This window comes from Paralichthys olivaceus, chromosome 7, assembly GCF_024713975.1.
Source record: "Paralichthys olivaceus isolate ysfri-2021 chromosome 7, ASM2471397v2, whole genome shotgun sequence".
NCBI lineage: Eukaryota > Metazoa > Chordata > Actinopteri > Pleuronectiformes > Paralichthyidae > Paralichthys > Paralichthys olivaceus.
In genome coordinates this window covers 22,671,724-22,690,389 of record NC_091099.1, presented here as the reverse complement: position 1 = coordinate 22,690,389, position 18,666 = coordinate 22,671,724, and the positions used below count along the sequence as shown (strand labels likewise).

At 41.3% G+C, this 18,666-nt stretch overlaps 1 protein-coding gene across 4 annotated transcripts in view; it reads right to left on the bottom strand.

The window, feature by feature from the left end:
* ptprz1a (protein tyrosine phosphatase receptor type Z1a) overlaps positions 1–9,483 on the bottom strand; it is a 73,457-nt gene extending 63,974 nt beyond the window's left edge. For all 4 annotated transcript variants that reach the window (XM_069528962.1, XM_069528963.1, XM_069528964.1 and 1 more), the window contains exon 1: positions 9,286–9,483. In XM_069528962.1, the coding sequence (XP_069385063.1) occupies positions 9,286–9,346 (61 nt within the window). In that variant the 5' untranslated portion in view covers positions 9,347–9,483. The remainder of the gene's footprint in view (positions 1–9,285) is intronic.
* Positions 9,484–18,666: the final 9,183 nt, after the last annotated feature.

Sequence of the window (18,666 nt, the reverse complement as noted above, 5' to 3'; positions counted from 1 at the left end):
CTGTAACCTTTGACCACTGAAATATAATCACATTATCTTTGAGTTCAAGTGACAACTGATCAAAAGTTGAGGAAATTCCCTTAAGCACTCAAGAGGCAAAAGGCCACTGTGACCTTGAACTTTGACCTTTGACCACCAAAATCGAACCAGTTCAGTTGAGTCCAAATAAATATTTTGAGGAAATTCCCTCAAGACATTCTTGAGATATTGTTTTCACGAGAAAGGGACGGACGGATGGACAGATGGACAACACAAAAACAGAACACAGTGCCCAAAATTGTTCATGTTACTGTGAAGCTTACTGAACACGCTGCTTAGCTAATTAATGTATTAGCCAGTCATCAGAAAGTAAAAGAGCTATTTGGACAGCGTGGTAAATTATCAGTCACTTTTTAAACAATAATGATAAACATCAGCTGGTTTGAGCTGTAAGGATTTTATGTTGATAATGATATTAAACTGAACGGGCCTCATCTTATACCTGACACAGAACAGCATCATCAAGCTTGAAACATGATGACACAGTTGTGATTTTCTCATCCGGCACCCATATTGTTAATGCACAGTATGTGCAGCATGTGCAGCAAATACACTGTGTACAATGTTCGTCCCATTGGGATGAGTCCTAATGACTTTAATGAGTTGTACAGTTAAAAGTATGAAAACTGAAACATCACATGCTTGAGTTTAGCTTCTGTTATCTTTTTTCCTTTTTCTCATGTTTGTGATTCCTGTACCTACATTACCCACAATGCAACATGACAGTTCGGTTTGAAGATGGAAGTATGTTGCTAGTTGTTGTTATAGTCAACTAACGCTGACTTGATTAACATCACTTGAGGACATGGATACATTTAACAGACTCAGACGACACTAAAGTCTATGTGATGTGAAAAATCAGTGAAGTTCCCCATTACCACCACCAGTAGGACAAAGTTTCAACTTGTGAATTTCATTACTATGCAGATTTTAGGAACATTTCCTGATCATATTCCCCAGAAGATCAGCCCTTACATTTTAATGCTCTTAAAACCTCATACTTTGGTTTTGGGCGAGTGCTGTGAACAGGACATCCTAGAGGCATTAACTGGCCTTAGACTGATTCTTCTTTAATTGGCTAATTATCTGAATATTAACAAGGCTGTCTACAATAGAAAACATCTGGAGCCTAGCTGCACATCTGGGAGTTCAGATCAGCTTTAGTTTAATCACAATTTAATTTCAGTGACCATGAAAAAACAGAGTCTCTCACTCCGTGTCTGCTTCCACTTAGATGCAACTGCTGTAATTGTGTTGTACCTCAGACTAACAGGATTAACCTTTCCCAGCTCTGCAGACAAGCTCAGGTGTTTTTACCACAAGCTGTGGCTTCGTCTGTGGAGCAGACACTCACAGAACCAGTCTGACCAGGACCAGGACCTGAGCAGTCCGCGCCTCGGGGCTTGACATCTGCTCAGTGTTGTTACAGTCTGAAGCTGCAGGCCGACCTCGACAGAGTCTGCATGTATTTATATTCAGTACTGACACACCTGAGTGAGATGTGGTTAAGCCTCTGTCATTTTTATGTTGGAGCATTCAGATTGTAAATTCTAATTTTGAGAAAACACACAAGCAGCACACTTAAAGACTTGTGACCTTTTTTCCTGTACAAGTAGTTCATCAATTTGTCAAGTTAACATAAATAACAATAAAAATGTAGTTTCCCCACTCAATAGTATTAGCATTCTAGACTTAATACCAAGTGCTTGTTCTTATTATCTTACCTATTGTGCCTTTAATGTTGCTGCTAAGAAAAGAGAGAGAGGAATGTTTCTAGTTGCTGTTAGTGGAGGCCAATCTGGAGATAAAAGTGAATAGTGGACACAACCACTGCACGAATGGGATGATCATGTGGCTCAGTGTGAAATTAGCCAGCTGCTAAACTGTTTTCCATATAAACTTAACAGTGACACTATTATTAGTATTAAGCCGGTATTTATTTTCCTTGTTGTGAAAGTTCTGTGGCCCAAGAGCTCAGGAAATCAATTATTGCTGCATGAAATTCATTTGTTACTTCTGCCTTTCACATTGTAACAAAAAAAAGAAAACTGAAAACATATGAAATGTTTCTATTCTCTGCTCTTTTCTTTTCTTCTATTACTTGTTTAGAGTCTCTGGAGTAATGACATGGCGCTGTACGGCTCAACCCCCTGCTACTGTTAGCTTGTAATGTCGGTGATCGAGGAATTTAAGCTCATTCTCCCACTGCACTCAATAGAGGCTGATCTGGATAAGAGGATCAGACTAATGCCTGAAATGTAAATGTAAATGTTCTGTAAATACTTGAAAAGCCTTGTTGAGGCCCATCGAATCCTTTTGTGCAGGCCAACATCTGCCTAAAGCGCGTCCACATTCACCTGCTTGGATGCCCTACACCAGCCGGTGAATGGGGAAGAAAAGGAGCGAGTCTGCCCTTTTACTGAAGAGGACTTTGACCGACCCATGTCCTCCACGCAGGCCTTTTATCGCTGGCCTTTTCCTGCGTCACTTTCACATTCAGCCGGTTGAGAGATGAGGGCCATCGAACATCCAGGATAGAGAAAGAGACCACACACCCATGGGCAGCTGAGGACCGAAGAAAACAAGGAGAAAAGTGGAGGACAAATCAAATGGCGCTCCACCAGCTACTCTACGGGGGCGCCACTTGTTCTCCACTGCAATGGGCCCTGGTGTGAGTGGCCCCTCTTTCACAGGCACTGTGGGCCACCCGGATCTGCCCATCATCCATTACACTGTACAGAGAGGCAGTGAGCACTGAGGAAGAGGAGGAGGAGGAGGAGGAAGAGGAGCGGCGGGTGAAGATGGTGGCAGAGTGCCAGGCGAACACCAGCAGAGACAAGGTGGTTGGCTGAAAAAAACACAAACCCTGGACACCTCTCATTCCTCACCCGTCCAGAAATGAGAGGGGAGATAAATGGGGAGGAGGAGGAGGATTTTAAAAAACGCTAAGGGGGTTCGGGAGGGAAAGTTGTGTGTGGGGGGGCTGCTGAAGGGTGAGGACATGAGGCTCTGAAAAGGGAGAAATGTGGGACAGGGTGACGGAAGATGTGCAGCGGTACACACACATTGTGAAAGGAGGAGAGAAAATGAGAGATTAAGAGCAGAGGAGAGAAAAAGGAAGGAGCTGGATGGAAAAAATGTTAAAGAAGACTGAAGAGTGAGAAACAAAGATCCAGGCCCGAGGAAATGCACTGCAAAAAGAATCTCAGTCTCAACATGTTTGTCTGAAAATCCCTTTTTAGAGTTTCTAGGAAACTTGATGGAAGGATGTTGTTGGGTCAGGAAGGAACTCATTCAATTTCATTTCAAATCCAGATCAGGAGGCAGCTCCTGAGTTTTTCACTAACATGGAAAAATGTGTCAACATTTTCACAATTAATCAGGTTCATTTATGGAACTGATAACTTTGAGTGTTTGAATTATGATGCATCTTGATTGGATTTAAGGAGACTGTTGGGCCTTGGTGGAGGTATTCAGTGCCATTTCAGTAATTTATATGATATAAACTACAAACTATGTAAACAGTGTCTTGGTGCAATGGGAGACTGTTGTTTGGATGTGTGAGGACATAATGGCTGTGGTATGACTTTCATAATCACTTTAAAGTGCTCTGGTACTTTTAGGGCTGTGATCAAACCTCCACATATAGACAATATTTAAGTTCTCGTATGACTTCTTCTTCTTCTGAGACAACATTAATCACTCAACAACTTTGGCTTATTTCTGAAATAATAATAATTGTAAAAATGTAGAATGTTTGTAACACCTCTGCTGAAGTTATCATTTATCCAGATCCGTTCCAAAATGTAATGGATTCTTTCTTGGGTCATAGCCCATCACTCCACAAAATTTAATGGAAATCAAAATGAATGGACAGACAGACAGACAGACAGACAGATAGACAGACAGAAAGACAGACAGAAGCCATTGAAAATAAAACTTCCTTGGCTGAGGTAAAAAAAAAAGCCCTTAACTGGCGGCCATAGCTCAGGAATTAAAACAAGATGTCCATTAATTTGAATGTCGGTGGTTCGACCCCCGGCTCCAACAGTTCACATTCTGAAGTGTCCTTGGAAAAGACACTGAACCCTAAATCGCTCCTGATTGTTCACTGATGAAGTTATATGACCACTTTGAATAATCCCATCAGCTGTGGAGCTAACAGACAAGCTAACACAAATCCCATCCCATAGTGTTTTTACAGTGTATGTGGGGAATGGAGGCCTGAGAACAGCGATGGGAGACACAGTGAGCTTGAGAGTGGGGGGTAATGAGGCTGGGGATGTTAAGGAAGACTAATGAAGGCAGGAGTGCTGCTTAACCTGCGCTCCATCAGTCTGTGAGGCCTCCAACCTCGAGGTGTTGGAGGATGAATGTGTGTGTGTGTGTGTGTGTACCCCCTGTCCCTCCTCCTCTTTACACACTGCGCTCCCACACTTCTGCTCCAGCTTCACAGTGTGACAGCGTCCTCTCCTTCTCACCGCCGCCGCCACTGGGACAAATCGCAGTGCCATCATGCGTCACGCTTAAATGCCAACCCCCCCCAACACCCCGCCTTTTTCTTTTCTCTGTTGCTCTGCATCACCCCCCACACCCCCATACACACACACCCTTCCACCCCCCTCAATCTATCCCCTTACACCTCCCTTCTTTCTGCAGTTGCCCCCTTCCTTACTGTTACAAAACAAATCTCCCCTCTGACAGAATAATTCTCCGGGCCGGGCCCCGGCGCAGGACGAACGGGCCTCCTCAGCTGACCTCCGCCGAGGACCCAGCTGGTTGTTTCCCCACGTAACCCCAGCTTGCATTCAGCAGAGGGCCAGGGGAAGGAAAAAGAGGGGCGACTCTGGTGGATTCAAACCGGTGGCCCCTGTGTATGCCTGAGTGAATGCCGTTGAGCCTAATACCCACTAATCTGGTCATCAAATACCCCTGCTGCCATGACTGGAAATCTGCTTTTCTCTGTCCCAGACTAGCAGTGGGGCAGCAAGGGACGTCTGCCCAGCTGAGGCTGATTTGGACAGAGATAGAGGGATAACACCATGGAAAGAAAAGAGACAGAGAGGATGGTGGGAAACAGGATGAAATAAAGACATGAATGTGAAGGACTAGAAAAAGGAGGGCGTCTGAGGTGACCAAAGACTTGGTTCTGTCTTTCCCCAAACAACGATCAGAATCCAAATGAGGTTATATACTGTATTTAAGTAACATGAGTAATAAACACTGACAAGCTCTGAAATGTGACATTGAATATCTGTAGACAAGGACGATCTATTTGATCCATTGTCAGTTTAGACCATTTTATTCTGTACTTTTTTCAAATCCTCTTGTGTTAAGACAACATAAAACAACTTTGGTTTCCTTTGTTCATTAAAAAAAAATAAATAAATAAATAAATATATATATATATATATATATATATATTACTGAAATTGTAACATATATTAAATACAAATATTTACATCTCAAGTCCAATATTCAGTATTCAGTATTCCATACTAAATATTCAGTAGTAAATCAATCGCTATCATTTGAATTATTAAGGCAATTATTTGCTTCCATACAATATCAGGTATTAACAATATATATAACTAAAATGAAGCTATATACCAATAACTCCTCCACTTAAATCATCATGCTCCCTTGATCTCTATGACACATTTGTAAATGTTGTTATTTTGTTGACGTGTTCAGCTACACGCAGCATCTATTGCACTTCTATCTGTGTGACTCTCTCTGAGGTTTCTAGGAAAAACATCTCAGGATGAAATAGAGGAGTCACAGAAGCAGAAGACATCTACAGAGTTTTTGGTGCTGGGGGCCGACACCAGTGTCGATGTGAACAAACGCATGTGATCTCCATCCCAGCCTCTGCATGCTGAACATTGCAGAGATTTCAGTACCGTAGTGAATCTCCTGCTGCGTTCTTCATACTTGAAAGGCTTGAAAAACTCTGGGGAAAGTCCAGACCCAATTGTGTGGACATTCTCTAGAGTTCATGTCTGAAAACGGCAAGTGATGAATATGGCAGGGGCTAGTTGGTTAGCATGCTAACTTCTGTAAAGGTAAATCAGTTTTATGTTAAAAAAATATTTTTTTTGTTTAATATAGGAGCTCATATTGAAGGTTGTATTTGGTGCTGCCTGCTGTTTTTTAGTCTTAATGTATGTGAGCTTAGTTTTCAGCCAGATTTAATAAAATCAATAAACAAGTCTAACAAAACATTTATATTTTAAGATGCCAAAGAATGACTTCGACATCTCAGTGTGTTTGACTGACAGCCTGCCTGACTGAGAGGGCCATCTGTCTGCAGACTCCCTGTTAGACAACAAGAGACCCGGAGACTCCATGAGTCCAGACGGAGTGCAAGGCACTGGCACTGCCCATTCACAAATATCTTTTGGAAGACAGATGGCGCTGAATTTTCTCCACGTGGTTTTTTCTTCCACCTCAAACATTTCCTGTGCTGCCTTCCGAGCGAGCTGGCACCTCCTTTGTGCTGTGACATTTTGTCAAAAGCTCCATGTTACAGCCATAATACTCCATTAAAAAACAGCCTGGATAAAGAAAAAAAGAAAATCTGGAGGAGCATTAGATTGTGCCTGGAAGCTTTCTGCAGGTACAAACCGTTCCGCAGAGATCCAGGCTCGCTGGCGATGCCACAAAAAAGGTTTCACAACTCTCTGACAAAAACTGGCCCTGACCAGCTTCTCCCCTTAATCTTTGTTTCACATCTCGAAACGATCAGCCAAGCAGATCAGTGTCCTCTCTGGCACGCTGTGACGGTACCGTACAACCCTCATCTCCACTGACTGAGCTCCTGCCCGTTGTTACAAACACTAACTAATCAAAAACTCACCAATACCAGGGAGATTCATCTCCATTTGTAGCAGAGATACCATGTCTGCAAAGATGCCGAATATGTTTATCTATGTACGAGACAGGCAGATGTTTTCTATGATAAATAAATGAACATAATAAAAATCTCTTCCGAGGTTCGGACATTTTGCAGAGTGCAGCTCATGTTCCTTCAGTGAAGTGTTATAATGTCCCTGTGATTTTGGATGGCTCATGTCTGATACCCATATCACAACCCTGAGTATCTACGGAAGTCTCAACTTAGCAATTAATATTAACACATTTGTGCTGATGCATTTATCGCATGACCGTAACCAGCAATTTCAAAAACATAATGCCCTAACTGTGTAGCAAATATTCCAATAAAGGAAGAAAAAAATAGCTCACAATCTGATTTATAAAGCACCACTCAAGATTAAATATGAAGTGCAACTTGGTGCAAATGTTTAAGAATAACAGAAAGTAGAATCCCAGTGTAAAATACAAGGTACAGTTTAACTCTGCAGCCAATAGCTGACAAAAAGTGGCAATACAGACTATAACTTAAATTACCCGACATAAATATCTCCAGTATGCTGAATTCCTTTCTATGATGTTTCATCAAATTTGCCATGTTGGAGTTTTGCCACCTCTTGAGATACTTTAATTAAATAAATCATACTTGGCTGTTTAGCTTCTTTTTTTTTTTTAGCTCAAAATACGTCCGCAGAGTTGACATGGTGCAGCAGCGTGGGAGAAGTGTGCAGCCTTCACTCCCGTTCTGGTCAAATGACAGCGGTCACACACGTCTCTCTTTACAGCATGGCACCTGTTCTTAAGCCTTTACATGATATTTAGGGCTTACAGGGTTTATTTGACTTTTTCCAGTGTCCATTACAGTAGTTTTTTTTTTTTTATCAGACTGATACTGATGTAGGTATTGGATCTCCTCCTATGATACAATGTTGTCAAGTGTCTTGTGTAGAGAAAAGATAATGCTCTGCTCTGGACAAACACGGAGAAGAATGACGATCATTCTGTGACAAATCATGCCTGTGCATCATCCACAGGCCAAACTCCATCTAAAGAGGAAGACCATGTGATCTGACTGAAAGCTCCAGAGGAGCAACTAATTGGACCTTTTAGTGAAACTGTTTTCACTAAAAGGTTATTCAGGTCTGTGAGAAGTTACAATGGCACCGAGCACTGTCACTGAAATAAAAAGCAGCAAATTAAGTTGGAGCCACTATATTAGATTTCCGATTTAATAGAATTAATTGATTATCAGAAATTGGTTAACTGTTTAGTGCCTTAATGAGCTGTAGGTTGATTTTATCTTCACCCTCTTCTGACACATATCAACACTTCATCTCAGACCGTCAAGATGAAAATGAGCAAAAGATCAGGGCCCTTATCAAAACAGGAAGGCATACAAGCTCCTGGTTCAAAGCACACAGGAACCTGTTATCTCATCTGCTGGAAGCCCTGCAATCTGAATGCTCCTGGCTGGGCAGAGAGCCTGTGTTGAGTTCTTTTTTCTTTAAACCTGCATCCCCACATTTCTTCCAGGAGGCAGATTCACAGTCAAAACACACCCCACTTGACCCTGAGAGCAACCATGGGTTTGAAGACAGACTGACCTCCTGAACCTGTCCATTTCCACCTATCAACATTGCCACGAGTCTTTCCTCAGGTCAGAGACCTCAGTGCTTGGGTTTACAGTCACACAATTCACATGAAAGAGCTTGATGTGTTTTATTTCTCTGAAATGTTCCAGGATTGGAAATAAGTCCTGTAGGTTGTTATTTGTTTCAGTGATAGTATCTGTTTCTGGGATACATTACGGGATCACTGCTGTTGTTGTTGTTGCCAGATCTGGAGCCTGTGACACCCTTAATAAGCCAGTCAGACTACCGTGTCCAAACTTCTCTCTTCATGCTTGACAGCTCCGATTTGGAGCTGATATATGTGATGCCCTGCGACTCTGAACGTTTTAATCTGCGCTCCCACAGACACAGTGGGATCATCAACAGCAAACACCACAGACAGTCTGTCAACCACACATGAGGACATTTGTGTTTTTAAAAAATAGTACACATATTTGCGTTCTGGATTCATTTCCTTGGATGAGGCGCACAGCGCGTTACGCACCACAGATATGACTCTGGCGATAAATGAAAGTTGGAAAGATTTATGAGTTTGATGAAAATACAGATAAACAACTTTTTTTCGGTTTGTTTAGGACTGCATGTTTCATTTCCCATCTCACCCGAGGCTGCTGCGAAATCCCCGGAAAGTTTGCGCAGCAAGTGGAAAAGAGCGCAGTCTTCCATAAAACTGATCATCAGAGAGAATGTGAGGGCTTCTGTGTCATGTTGGGGGGAAAAGGAGGATGACAGCAAGTCCTACCTGGTTGGTAGATGAGGATGAGATGTGCAGCCAGGAGCAGCCAGCAGCCTGCAGTCTCCATGTTGGGGCAAAGCTCGCAGATGCGTCAAATAAACAGATCACCAGAGGTTATTTTGGGGAGCAGGTCCCTGTCCGCCCTCACAGCTCCATGCTGCTCCTCTCCTGCCTGTCGGTCTGTCGTGGTGGTCTCTCTGCTGTGGGTGTGTATGTATATATATTTATAAATATATACTTATATATATATAAAATACAGATCCAGGGTCCCGGTGCGCCGCTCCTCTTCGTCCGCTCTCCTCCACAGCGACCGACTGACTGAGTGAAGAGGAGCCGCCAGACTGAAGCAGTGCACCGCCCATATCCCGCAGACACACCGGCCTCACTTCCTCCAAACACTACAGCGTCTCACTGTGAACAGACAGTAGTTCATTTTATTATTGAGTTAAAATGTGCATTAATGTATGTATTTTTATTGTATTACATTATAGTGGAGGATTAACTGCAGTATTAGAAAGGAAAGTAATGAGGTGAAGGGGCTAGACTGACTAAATGAACATGGCAAAAACCAAGTACATCATGGAGGAAGGGAACAAGAAAAGAAATAGAAGGGAGAGAAGAGGTAGCTGGAGGGAGATGCATAAAGAAAAATATAATATGATGGGAAAAGGAAAACAGGGAGGGGGCAGGGAAGAGGAAAAAAGGAGGGCAGAAGGAAAGACTAAAAGAAAGAGGATTAAAAAGAAGAGCCGGGGAACATAAGCAGGGACTGAGCCATGTTGTGAACCCAAACAAACAAATTCTGGAGTTTTTTTGAATTTTATTATATTCTACAAACTTTTTATGGCATCATCTGCAGGCCGCAGGGTGCAAGCTGAGCTGTACACGTATTTGGTTATTAGTTGATTAAATACAAATGTGTTTAAATTATGCATCATGTCATAATACACATATAAAGGACAATAATGAAGTAGATTTTGATGCAGAGCTCCTTGCATCAAGTTTAAAAGTTGCCTTAAAGCAATTTCCATTAGTTTGTATCAGTTTATATTAATCAATTAATCTAATTACCACAAGCTAATTAACCCATATAGCTGGGTGGGGTTCTCTCTCTCTCTCTCTCTCTCTCTATAGGAGGGTGTTTATAAAACTATCCGTCTAGGGACAGATAATCTCACAACTGTGCAAGATTCACTCGGTTATCAGAAGGCCACATGTGTCCTCCGTGAAGATTTCTGGGTAAATAAATGATGGGGAATCTGTCTCACCTTTAAGTGGTTAACGAAACCTGTAAATAAATAACATTCCACTTGTAATGAATTTTACACAGCATTGGCAGAGGGAGAGATTATTTTTTTTAAATCAGAAGACATCATCAGGTGCTGATCGAGACTCAAGCAGAGCAGCAGCTGGTGACTCTCAGCCTGCAGACAGCAGGGAGTCATTAACACAACGTAAAGAGTAATTGAGTGAAACGGCAAAGAGGAGGTGTTGGTTTTGTTTTGTGTTCAAGTGTGTGTGTGGCGAAGATCGCAGGGCCGCTGACCTCCTGGCCCCCAGGAGACACTTGCACCTCACACTGAAATGGAGACCAAAACATCAGCAGTGACCCAGAAATCACAATTCACTCTGGGAATGTGGAACAAGTGTGTGTGTGTGTGTGTGTGTGTGTGTGTGTGTGTGTGTGTGTGTGTGTGTGTGTGTGTGTGGAGTCCACATATATATGAGTGTAGGAGAAAGAAAATGTCGGTTAGTATCGGGGATATGCAACATGACATACAGTGTTTTCTGCTGAGTTAAGATTTAGTAACATCTTAATGTTTCTTTAGTTTCTTTCAGTTTCTTTAGTCCGATGAGAAGGTTATAATAAAACATTATAAATATAAATGTTTAAATATTAATGTATAAATAAACATTATACAGCACCTTTCTCTTTGTTGGCGCTTATTGACCATTAAAAAGATCAGCTGTTACGCCAACAGTTGATCTTTTTAATTATAGCCTGGTGATGAATAGGACTAACAAGCAGAGCTCCATTCATTAATCTACATCAAACACAGAGAGGGTTAATGATTTCATGAGGTAGTTTGGAGTGAAGGAATTTAACAATTTAAAAGTGATAGTAGATTTTTAAACCTAAAATTAGTGTCACCTCTGTGCCTCCAGTAGAGACAGACCGAGGACAATAGTAATCCTTTATCTTAATATAAAGACTTTATAACCCTTATATAAAAAATGTATACTTTTATCCTAGTAAAAGCTCCAATATCACAAAGTGAAAAAACAAGAAGTCCTTCATTGAATATAGTTCACGTATCAAATTAACTGTAGATGGAGCAGTGAGCTGGGGGAGGCAGGATACAGGACTGGATGGTGAGAGTGGACCTGAGGCACAGGTAAACAGGAAGTAAAGATGAAAAAACAAAAGGAAAAAAGAAAGAAAAGCAGGTACCCCAGCAGTATGACCTTATTAGAATATGCGCTCTGATGCATCAAAGCTTCAACAGCACTTTATCGATGCTGCTGCTCCATGTGGAGGTGGTTCTGACCTTTCCAGAGGGAGCGTTTAGTCCAGAGGTTCACACTGACAAAGTTCTGATACACAAATGTGTTTAGTTACTCCATTTTCTGCTTTTTGTATGAAGTATTGGATGGTTTCATGTATTGTCGCAGTTATTAAAATGAAGCCATGAAGTTCAGAGGTGAAATGTGTCTTTGGTGGACCTGCTGACAACTCGTACACATGTACGACATGGAGCACCAACTAAAAACTGCTGCTTCATGAGGATCACTTGCCGCTAGTCATTTTATTTTAATATTTGATGTAAAATCTAATAAGTCACTGCAGCAGCCAGATAAATGTGGTGCATTAAAAGGTACAACACTTCCCTGTGAAATGCAAAGGAATAGAAATATAAAATTGCACAGAATTAAAACAAGTTTTTCAAAATTGCATTACTCTGTCAGTTCGTCTTTTCCCCTCGTTCCATATCTGTGTGACAGTGCTTTTGGTTTTCCTTGTTTTTGTCCATGTATTCATTATTTTGAACTTGGTTTTTTGGACCCATGTTTTGCTGTAAGTACTTTAGCCTCATACTTGGTCTGAATTAAAAGACTTGTTGAGTTTGGTACTGATATTATCTGAAATGTTTCCAGCAGAAATGGAAATTTTAATCAAGGTAACCAAGCGTTTTCTTTGGTCGCCTGCTAGTGGCGTCATATATCCTTTGCGCGTGTGTCAGTGTTGTTTCATAACAGTCAAACTTGTCTTTTATTCAATTTTAAGTCAAATTCTTATGAAACACTTTTTATATCTTGGTGCTTTTAAAATATGTATTTTAACGAGATGAAGGATTTTTGTTGTCAGATCTCTGGATCTAAGTTTTCAGAGAAAGAAGCAGAGAAAATGTGGCAGCTCAGAGTCGTTGGCCAAACAAACTGAGACAAACTAATGTTTAATGTGAAGCTGCTTTATTTAGCGTTTTTACTGGACTTAATAATCAGGGACCTGTTCTACGAAGCAAGTTTAACATACCCAGGTTATCTTTCCAGATGAACTTAACAACGAACACAGTCAGGCTAACCTGTCATACAAAGCTGATTATCAACTCTTAAGGTCAACCCAGGCATTACTACTCTGGATATGAGTGCACATAAAAGGGGCGGTGTTTACTGTATATGACCAATCACAGACATGGACAAGTGAAATGAAAGCAGAGCCTCATGTTTCACAACGAGGAGCAAAGTATTTTATTATAAATACGAGAACAAACAGCTGGGAAAAGATCTCTGATTGTGTGAATGTGTAACAGAAACCCTGGTGACATTTGGGAGAAAAAATATATTACCTGACCACGACATAATAACAAACAAGGTAATTCTGTAAATTTTTTATCCCCCATTCCAAGTTAAATTACCTTAATGCAGTATTTCAAGGTCAGCCTGCATCTACAGCAGTGGCATGTTCATGAGGTTTGAGGTGTCTTTATTCCAGGTTGATATTCTGCACACAGTTGTACCCAGACGCACAAGGTCACTGATGCTAAAAATCCGAGGTTCCTGAAGGTTTCCTAAATTTACCACGAAATATGAACATCTCAATCCCCAGCATTTGAACCCAGGGTGCGTTCCAACAATAACGTTTTGCCCTTTGGTCCCCTGTTCTCATAATCTGGCCAAGATGGTTACCATTTCAAAAGTTCCTTCACTGCAGAACACCATGATGACAACATCCTTCACTAATTCCACTTTGGCTATAATTAGATTATCTTGGATTATCTCCCTGTCGAAGTCTGAAATCTCTGCATGTTGATTTTCTTGGGATTATGATGAGACGGCTGCATGGAACACAACAAATCAGTGTGAAAACTTATGAGATGAAATGAAAACTTCACCAAACATGACCTGCTGTTATTGTGTTTTCTCCACAGTTTGATTCTGTGATTTACAGATGATGCAACATCCCTGTGTTATTTCTTCACAGGCCGAGTCCTGTTAAACTCTTAAGTGAAGTTTCCCTCAGTTTGGTTTCAACCGCTGGCTCAGATTTTTTTAAACCTCACAACAAACGACCACACCGCCCCCTCCTTTATCTGAGCGAATATATTTGCATAATTTACACTGGATTATCTTTAATTTATGCAGAAACTGTTAGGTTGAATGTTTCCAAGGGGGCTAATAAAATTAATTGTACTCCCACAGAGCAGCCATTCAGGGATTTTCTTTTCTTATTTTTTTTCTGGAGCTTTCGGACAGTTTTCATGACTTTCCTGCTCACAGAGGGAGTTTTCCCTGCAACATAGGCCTGTGACCTGAAACGATCTTTTGAGGAAAACTAACAGACCAGATAGTGAGGGTACATTTGATCAAACTAAAGAAAACAGAAAGACAGGAAACTGTTCAGGGGTTTGAACACTTCAGAGGAAACCAATCGATCACCAAGTTGGCACAGGGAGTAAATTTAGGGACCCAAGCTGCTTTTAGACATGCACTGAAGTCTGGATTATCTCTGGATTTTCTCTGGAAGGGCTGTTTGTGGGAACCCAAACGTCTGAGTCAGAGGCTTCAAACTTTCTTCAGGGTCTGTCCACCGAGCCCCCTGGTCAAAACTCTGGAGAATGTCTGAATGAGCCCATGTGAGAACACAGCAGGAGATCTTCCAGAGGGGGGAGTGGGAGTGTTGATGACGTTTCTAACAGGAAACAGATGCAAAAAGTAAAAGCATACAAACACATTTCAGGATGAAAAAGCGGTGCCACACACGTATATGATACAGACAAAGATGACAACTTGGAAAAATTACAGAATTATAGAAACTCCTTCCCCCTGCAGTTTGATGCCACCTGACCCACCGTTTGTATGGCATTAAATAACTCATTAAAACCAAACTTAAAATGAACCATTGAGTGTGTTAGTGTGAAATGACAGAAAACATATTTGAGGAAAATGTGTATGTACTTTGACTTTTTAATTTGGTCCATATCCCATCCACTAACATGGAGGCCAGACAAATGTATAGCCAGCCAACAGGGGGCAATCAAGATGCTTTGGCTTCTCCTCTGGGGAACCATCATGACATCTATCTTTGTAAACAGTCTATTGTTTACAATGTATCTTACTGTCCTGTCTGATTCGTGATCTTTCCTTGAACCATCAGAATTCTGACTTCTGCATGTTCCTAAAACTTCAGTTTTTCACTTACTGAGTAAAATGTTGTTATAAATGATAGAACTCCCAAAATAAAACCCAAGTCATTCAGTTTCCAGAACCCGTTTTTTTCTATACCTCTGCAAGACATAGGGCAGCTCTTCATCTTTTTATTGATATCAACACAGATAAAAATTGATGTTAAAACCTTGATCATGTCTTCTTTACAGTCAGATAAAAAGTTGCAGTAAACATCCTTTTCATCAAGCCCCACCCTCGGATGATGTTACGTGGGAAAAAGCACCAGCCATAGAAACAAATGGACAACAACAAATCCCCTGAGGGAAGGTTCCCAGGGTGTTTTCCAGGACATCAGATAAACTCTTCCACTTTTTATTGTTAATGCCTTTTTAACCTTTGTTTTACAGAGGTATTCTTTTGAGCTTTGTGCTTTTCTGCAGCTACACCTTGCATCAACTTCATGTAGGTCAACCTGTTCACACATACCTGCATGCACCCTGCCCCTGCTCTCAATGAGCATGAGTCTTACTCCACAGAAGCAGATAAGATTTTTGGAAGTTAGCAAGTGAGTCATGGCAGAGAAAGTGCTGGGAAATGACCAGTTCAGCTTGAGCGACTTGTGCCATGTGCCACTAATGCTGACAGCAAATAATGTTTTAGCCTTGCCAGATAAATAATGCTACAGTTACAGCCTTAAATGCAATTTAAAATAAACACTTAGGTCTATTATTTTAAATTGCAGGTTCATTATGACAGTGTAAGATGTTTTCTTACTTGATTCAGACATGATGTAGTCTTTCAAGTTCACAGCCACTTCTATATGTTATTTTGTCATTTGTGTGAGCTGAGCCTTTAACAGTAGCAGTAGTACTAAATACATCGGCAGCCTCAAGATAATCCCCACCCCCCTCTATCAATACATGGATTGAGGTAATGAGGTCATGTCACATGGAACAGACTGGGTGTCATTAAACAGCCACCACCCCGCCCCCCCCCACCCGACAGAGAGGTCGGAGGTCGGGCTCTGGAGCTGGTAACAGTCAGGAAGCAGGTTCACAGGCCCCCTGGTGATCCTCGTCAAACCCACAGGGTGTTTCTGTCACGTTACAAAGTGTTGAAGTGATCCATCGATCACATGGGTCCAGCTCACAGAGGGCAGTTAGAGGGAGGGGCTTATCACATCAAACATGTCGAACACAGACTCCACCAAAATACAGACACATGAAAAATCAGCTGCGCTCAGAAGTAACAGAGCTTCACCCTCAGTTCATCATCATATGTACTAAACTGAGATCCTTGTATTTCCAGTACAACAGTGCTGAAAACTAATTTGAGTCCAAAAAACAGCCTCCGGTCATTGCAAATACAAGATCTCTTGTTTTTCTCCATCTTTTTTTCATGGTGTGCTCTTTCTGCCTTGTTACATTTACCTCACAGTAACATAACTGTTATAAAATCAAACATGTGCAAGGGAAGTCAGGATAGCTGATTCCAGCCTTTGTGCTGAGTGATGCTGCCAAGATCTTTACTGGATGGCCAACGGTGTAATGAAACTGTCCTCACAACAAAATCATTAGCAGGTTTTTGAGTGTCACAAAATGATGCAACATTATTGTAGTTGTTTTAACCAAAACTCTAATAAAGCCATTTAGTGCCTAAACCAAACCAACCTTTATATACCATGATACATTATAAAATTAATCTGTAATAGGTTAGAGAGGTTCAGATGAATAATGTTCTGTTGCTGGAGGGGACATTTTGGATTTTTGGATTGAACAAAAATACATCTCCAAGGTTGTTTGTGCCTTTACTCTCTGATAAGACCCATAGTATCATCCCCTGAATTAGCTCACCCCATGACAAATGGTGTACAGAACTTTGGTTGTTACGGTAACAACAATAAACAATAAAAAACAATAAAACCCAGTAGCATTCACAAGTTCAGGAGTTTTAGAACCTTTAGAAATTAAAGAACAATACTATTCTGCAGGAAGTAGGAATGTTTCTATCAATATGGTGAGAAAAGGGAAATAAACAAATGAAGACTGGTTGGTCAGAGGTTTTCATCCTTTAGCCTACATTAGAAGAAAAGACCCAAACTGAGCTGCTCAGTCTTCAACCTCATACAGGTGATTCAGGATGAGCTGGAAATATGGCAAAAGGAAAGTCAACTCTAAGTGCGGTACAGTTGCAGGAACTTCTACATCAGAGATGGTACAAACTGTTGGAACAATATTTGATCTCCGTTGGAGGAAAAATGTGTTTAACTCTTGATAAGAAAAAACGTTTTAAGTCAATTTTCAGAGATTCCTCAATCTTTTTTTTAAATAATTTATTCGTTGTCAGCTTTTTGAAAACTGACACTATGTGAGTTTTGAAATTTACTCTGTACATGTTTGAAACTGACAGAATCATGAAAAACAAATAGTTATTGCAGGATAAAATCTTTTGAGCTGAACTCCTTCAAGAAACACACTCACTAACTGGATGTTTATTGATTGTGGACATGTCTGTTGTGGCAAATTTAGGGTCCAAACAAGCAGTCTGAGCGTGACTCCATCTGTTAATGCTGCATGTTTATTTTCTTCCTGGGCCTTGTTGATTTAGGTGATGGGAACCGGCCGCTCAGCACTGCCTCCAACTTTGATGTTTCTTTGCCATTGTTGGGCCGGCTCTGGGTTGGTTGGTTGGGTAGTTGGCAGCCATTGAACCTTTGCGAAGATTAACTGTTATTACCGGCGTCTTTGTGCATCCGGACCGCTCTCTGCATACCAGCAGCGAAACAAAACTCTCCACTCCAGCCTCTCCAGTGGAGGAGGCTTCAGAAAACAGCAGGTCTGATTCGCTTTTATCTGCACACACTGACGAGAGTGTAAGAGCACTAAGTGGTCTCTCAACTGACAACAAGTTCCTTTTTAGGAGAGAAGAGGTCCGATTTGCGCTGTATCAACCACCTCACACACACACGCACACACACATGCACACAATGGAAAACCTTTCTATTTTGGGACAGACTGGGTCACAGATCACCTTAATAAAGAGGCAGGAATGTGTCGAGGCTCTGCTGTGTTCACTCCAACTATACGATCCCTGACTCTCTTCGTACAGTCTCCTGCTGCACTAATGAGCCTTGCATTCAGCCGCTCATTCACGCAGTCCTGTTTCTATTTGAAACGCATGGCGAGTTGCCCGCTGCCAACACACGTGACCTCTGACCCCTGCAGCACTCCACAGCACATTGTCATGAATGCTGGGTTGAACCTTTGTTTGGGCCGGAGGAGAGAAATTGCACCAGTGTGAAGCAATTTTGGCAATTTACAGAAAGCATTAATCTGAATTTTGCAGCCGTCACTGACTTATGTAGTAAAGTGGTGAACATGAAAGGGTTGCTTTCAGAAACAATCTGGATTTAGTTATGAAGGTCCAATCTGGAACTTGGGATTTCGTGTCGTACGTCAAAGTGGCAGTTAAAACACATTTTTGCTATTTTTAGAAGCTTGTTGGGGAACTGCACCCTCGGTTGGTTCTTTATTAGGTGCACTGTCTTCCAATACAACCTCTTGCTGTAAGTCCTTGTTATAATGGTCACTTGTTTAAAGCTAATTTAAAGTGGTGTTGTTTCACAGTTGTGAAGGATGTAGTCTGTGTTGTGCTTTTATACAACATTATGAAGAGTTATGTGTCTAAAGTTTAGTCTGGCCTTATTCATTCAAAATATTT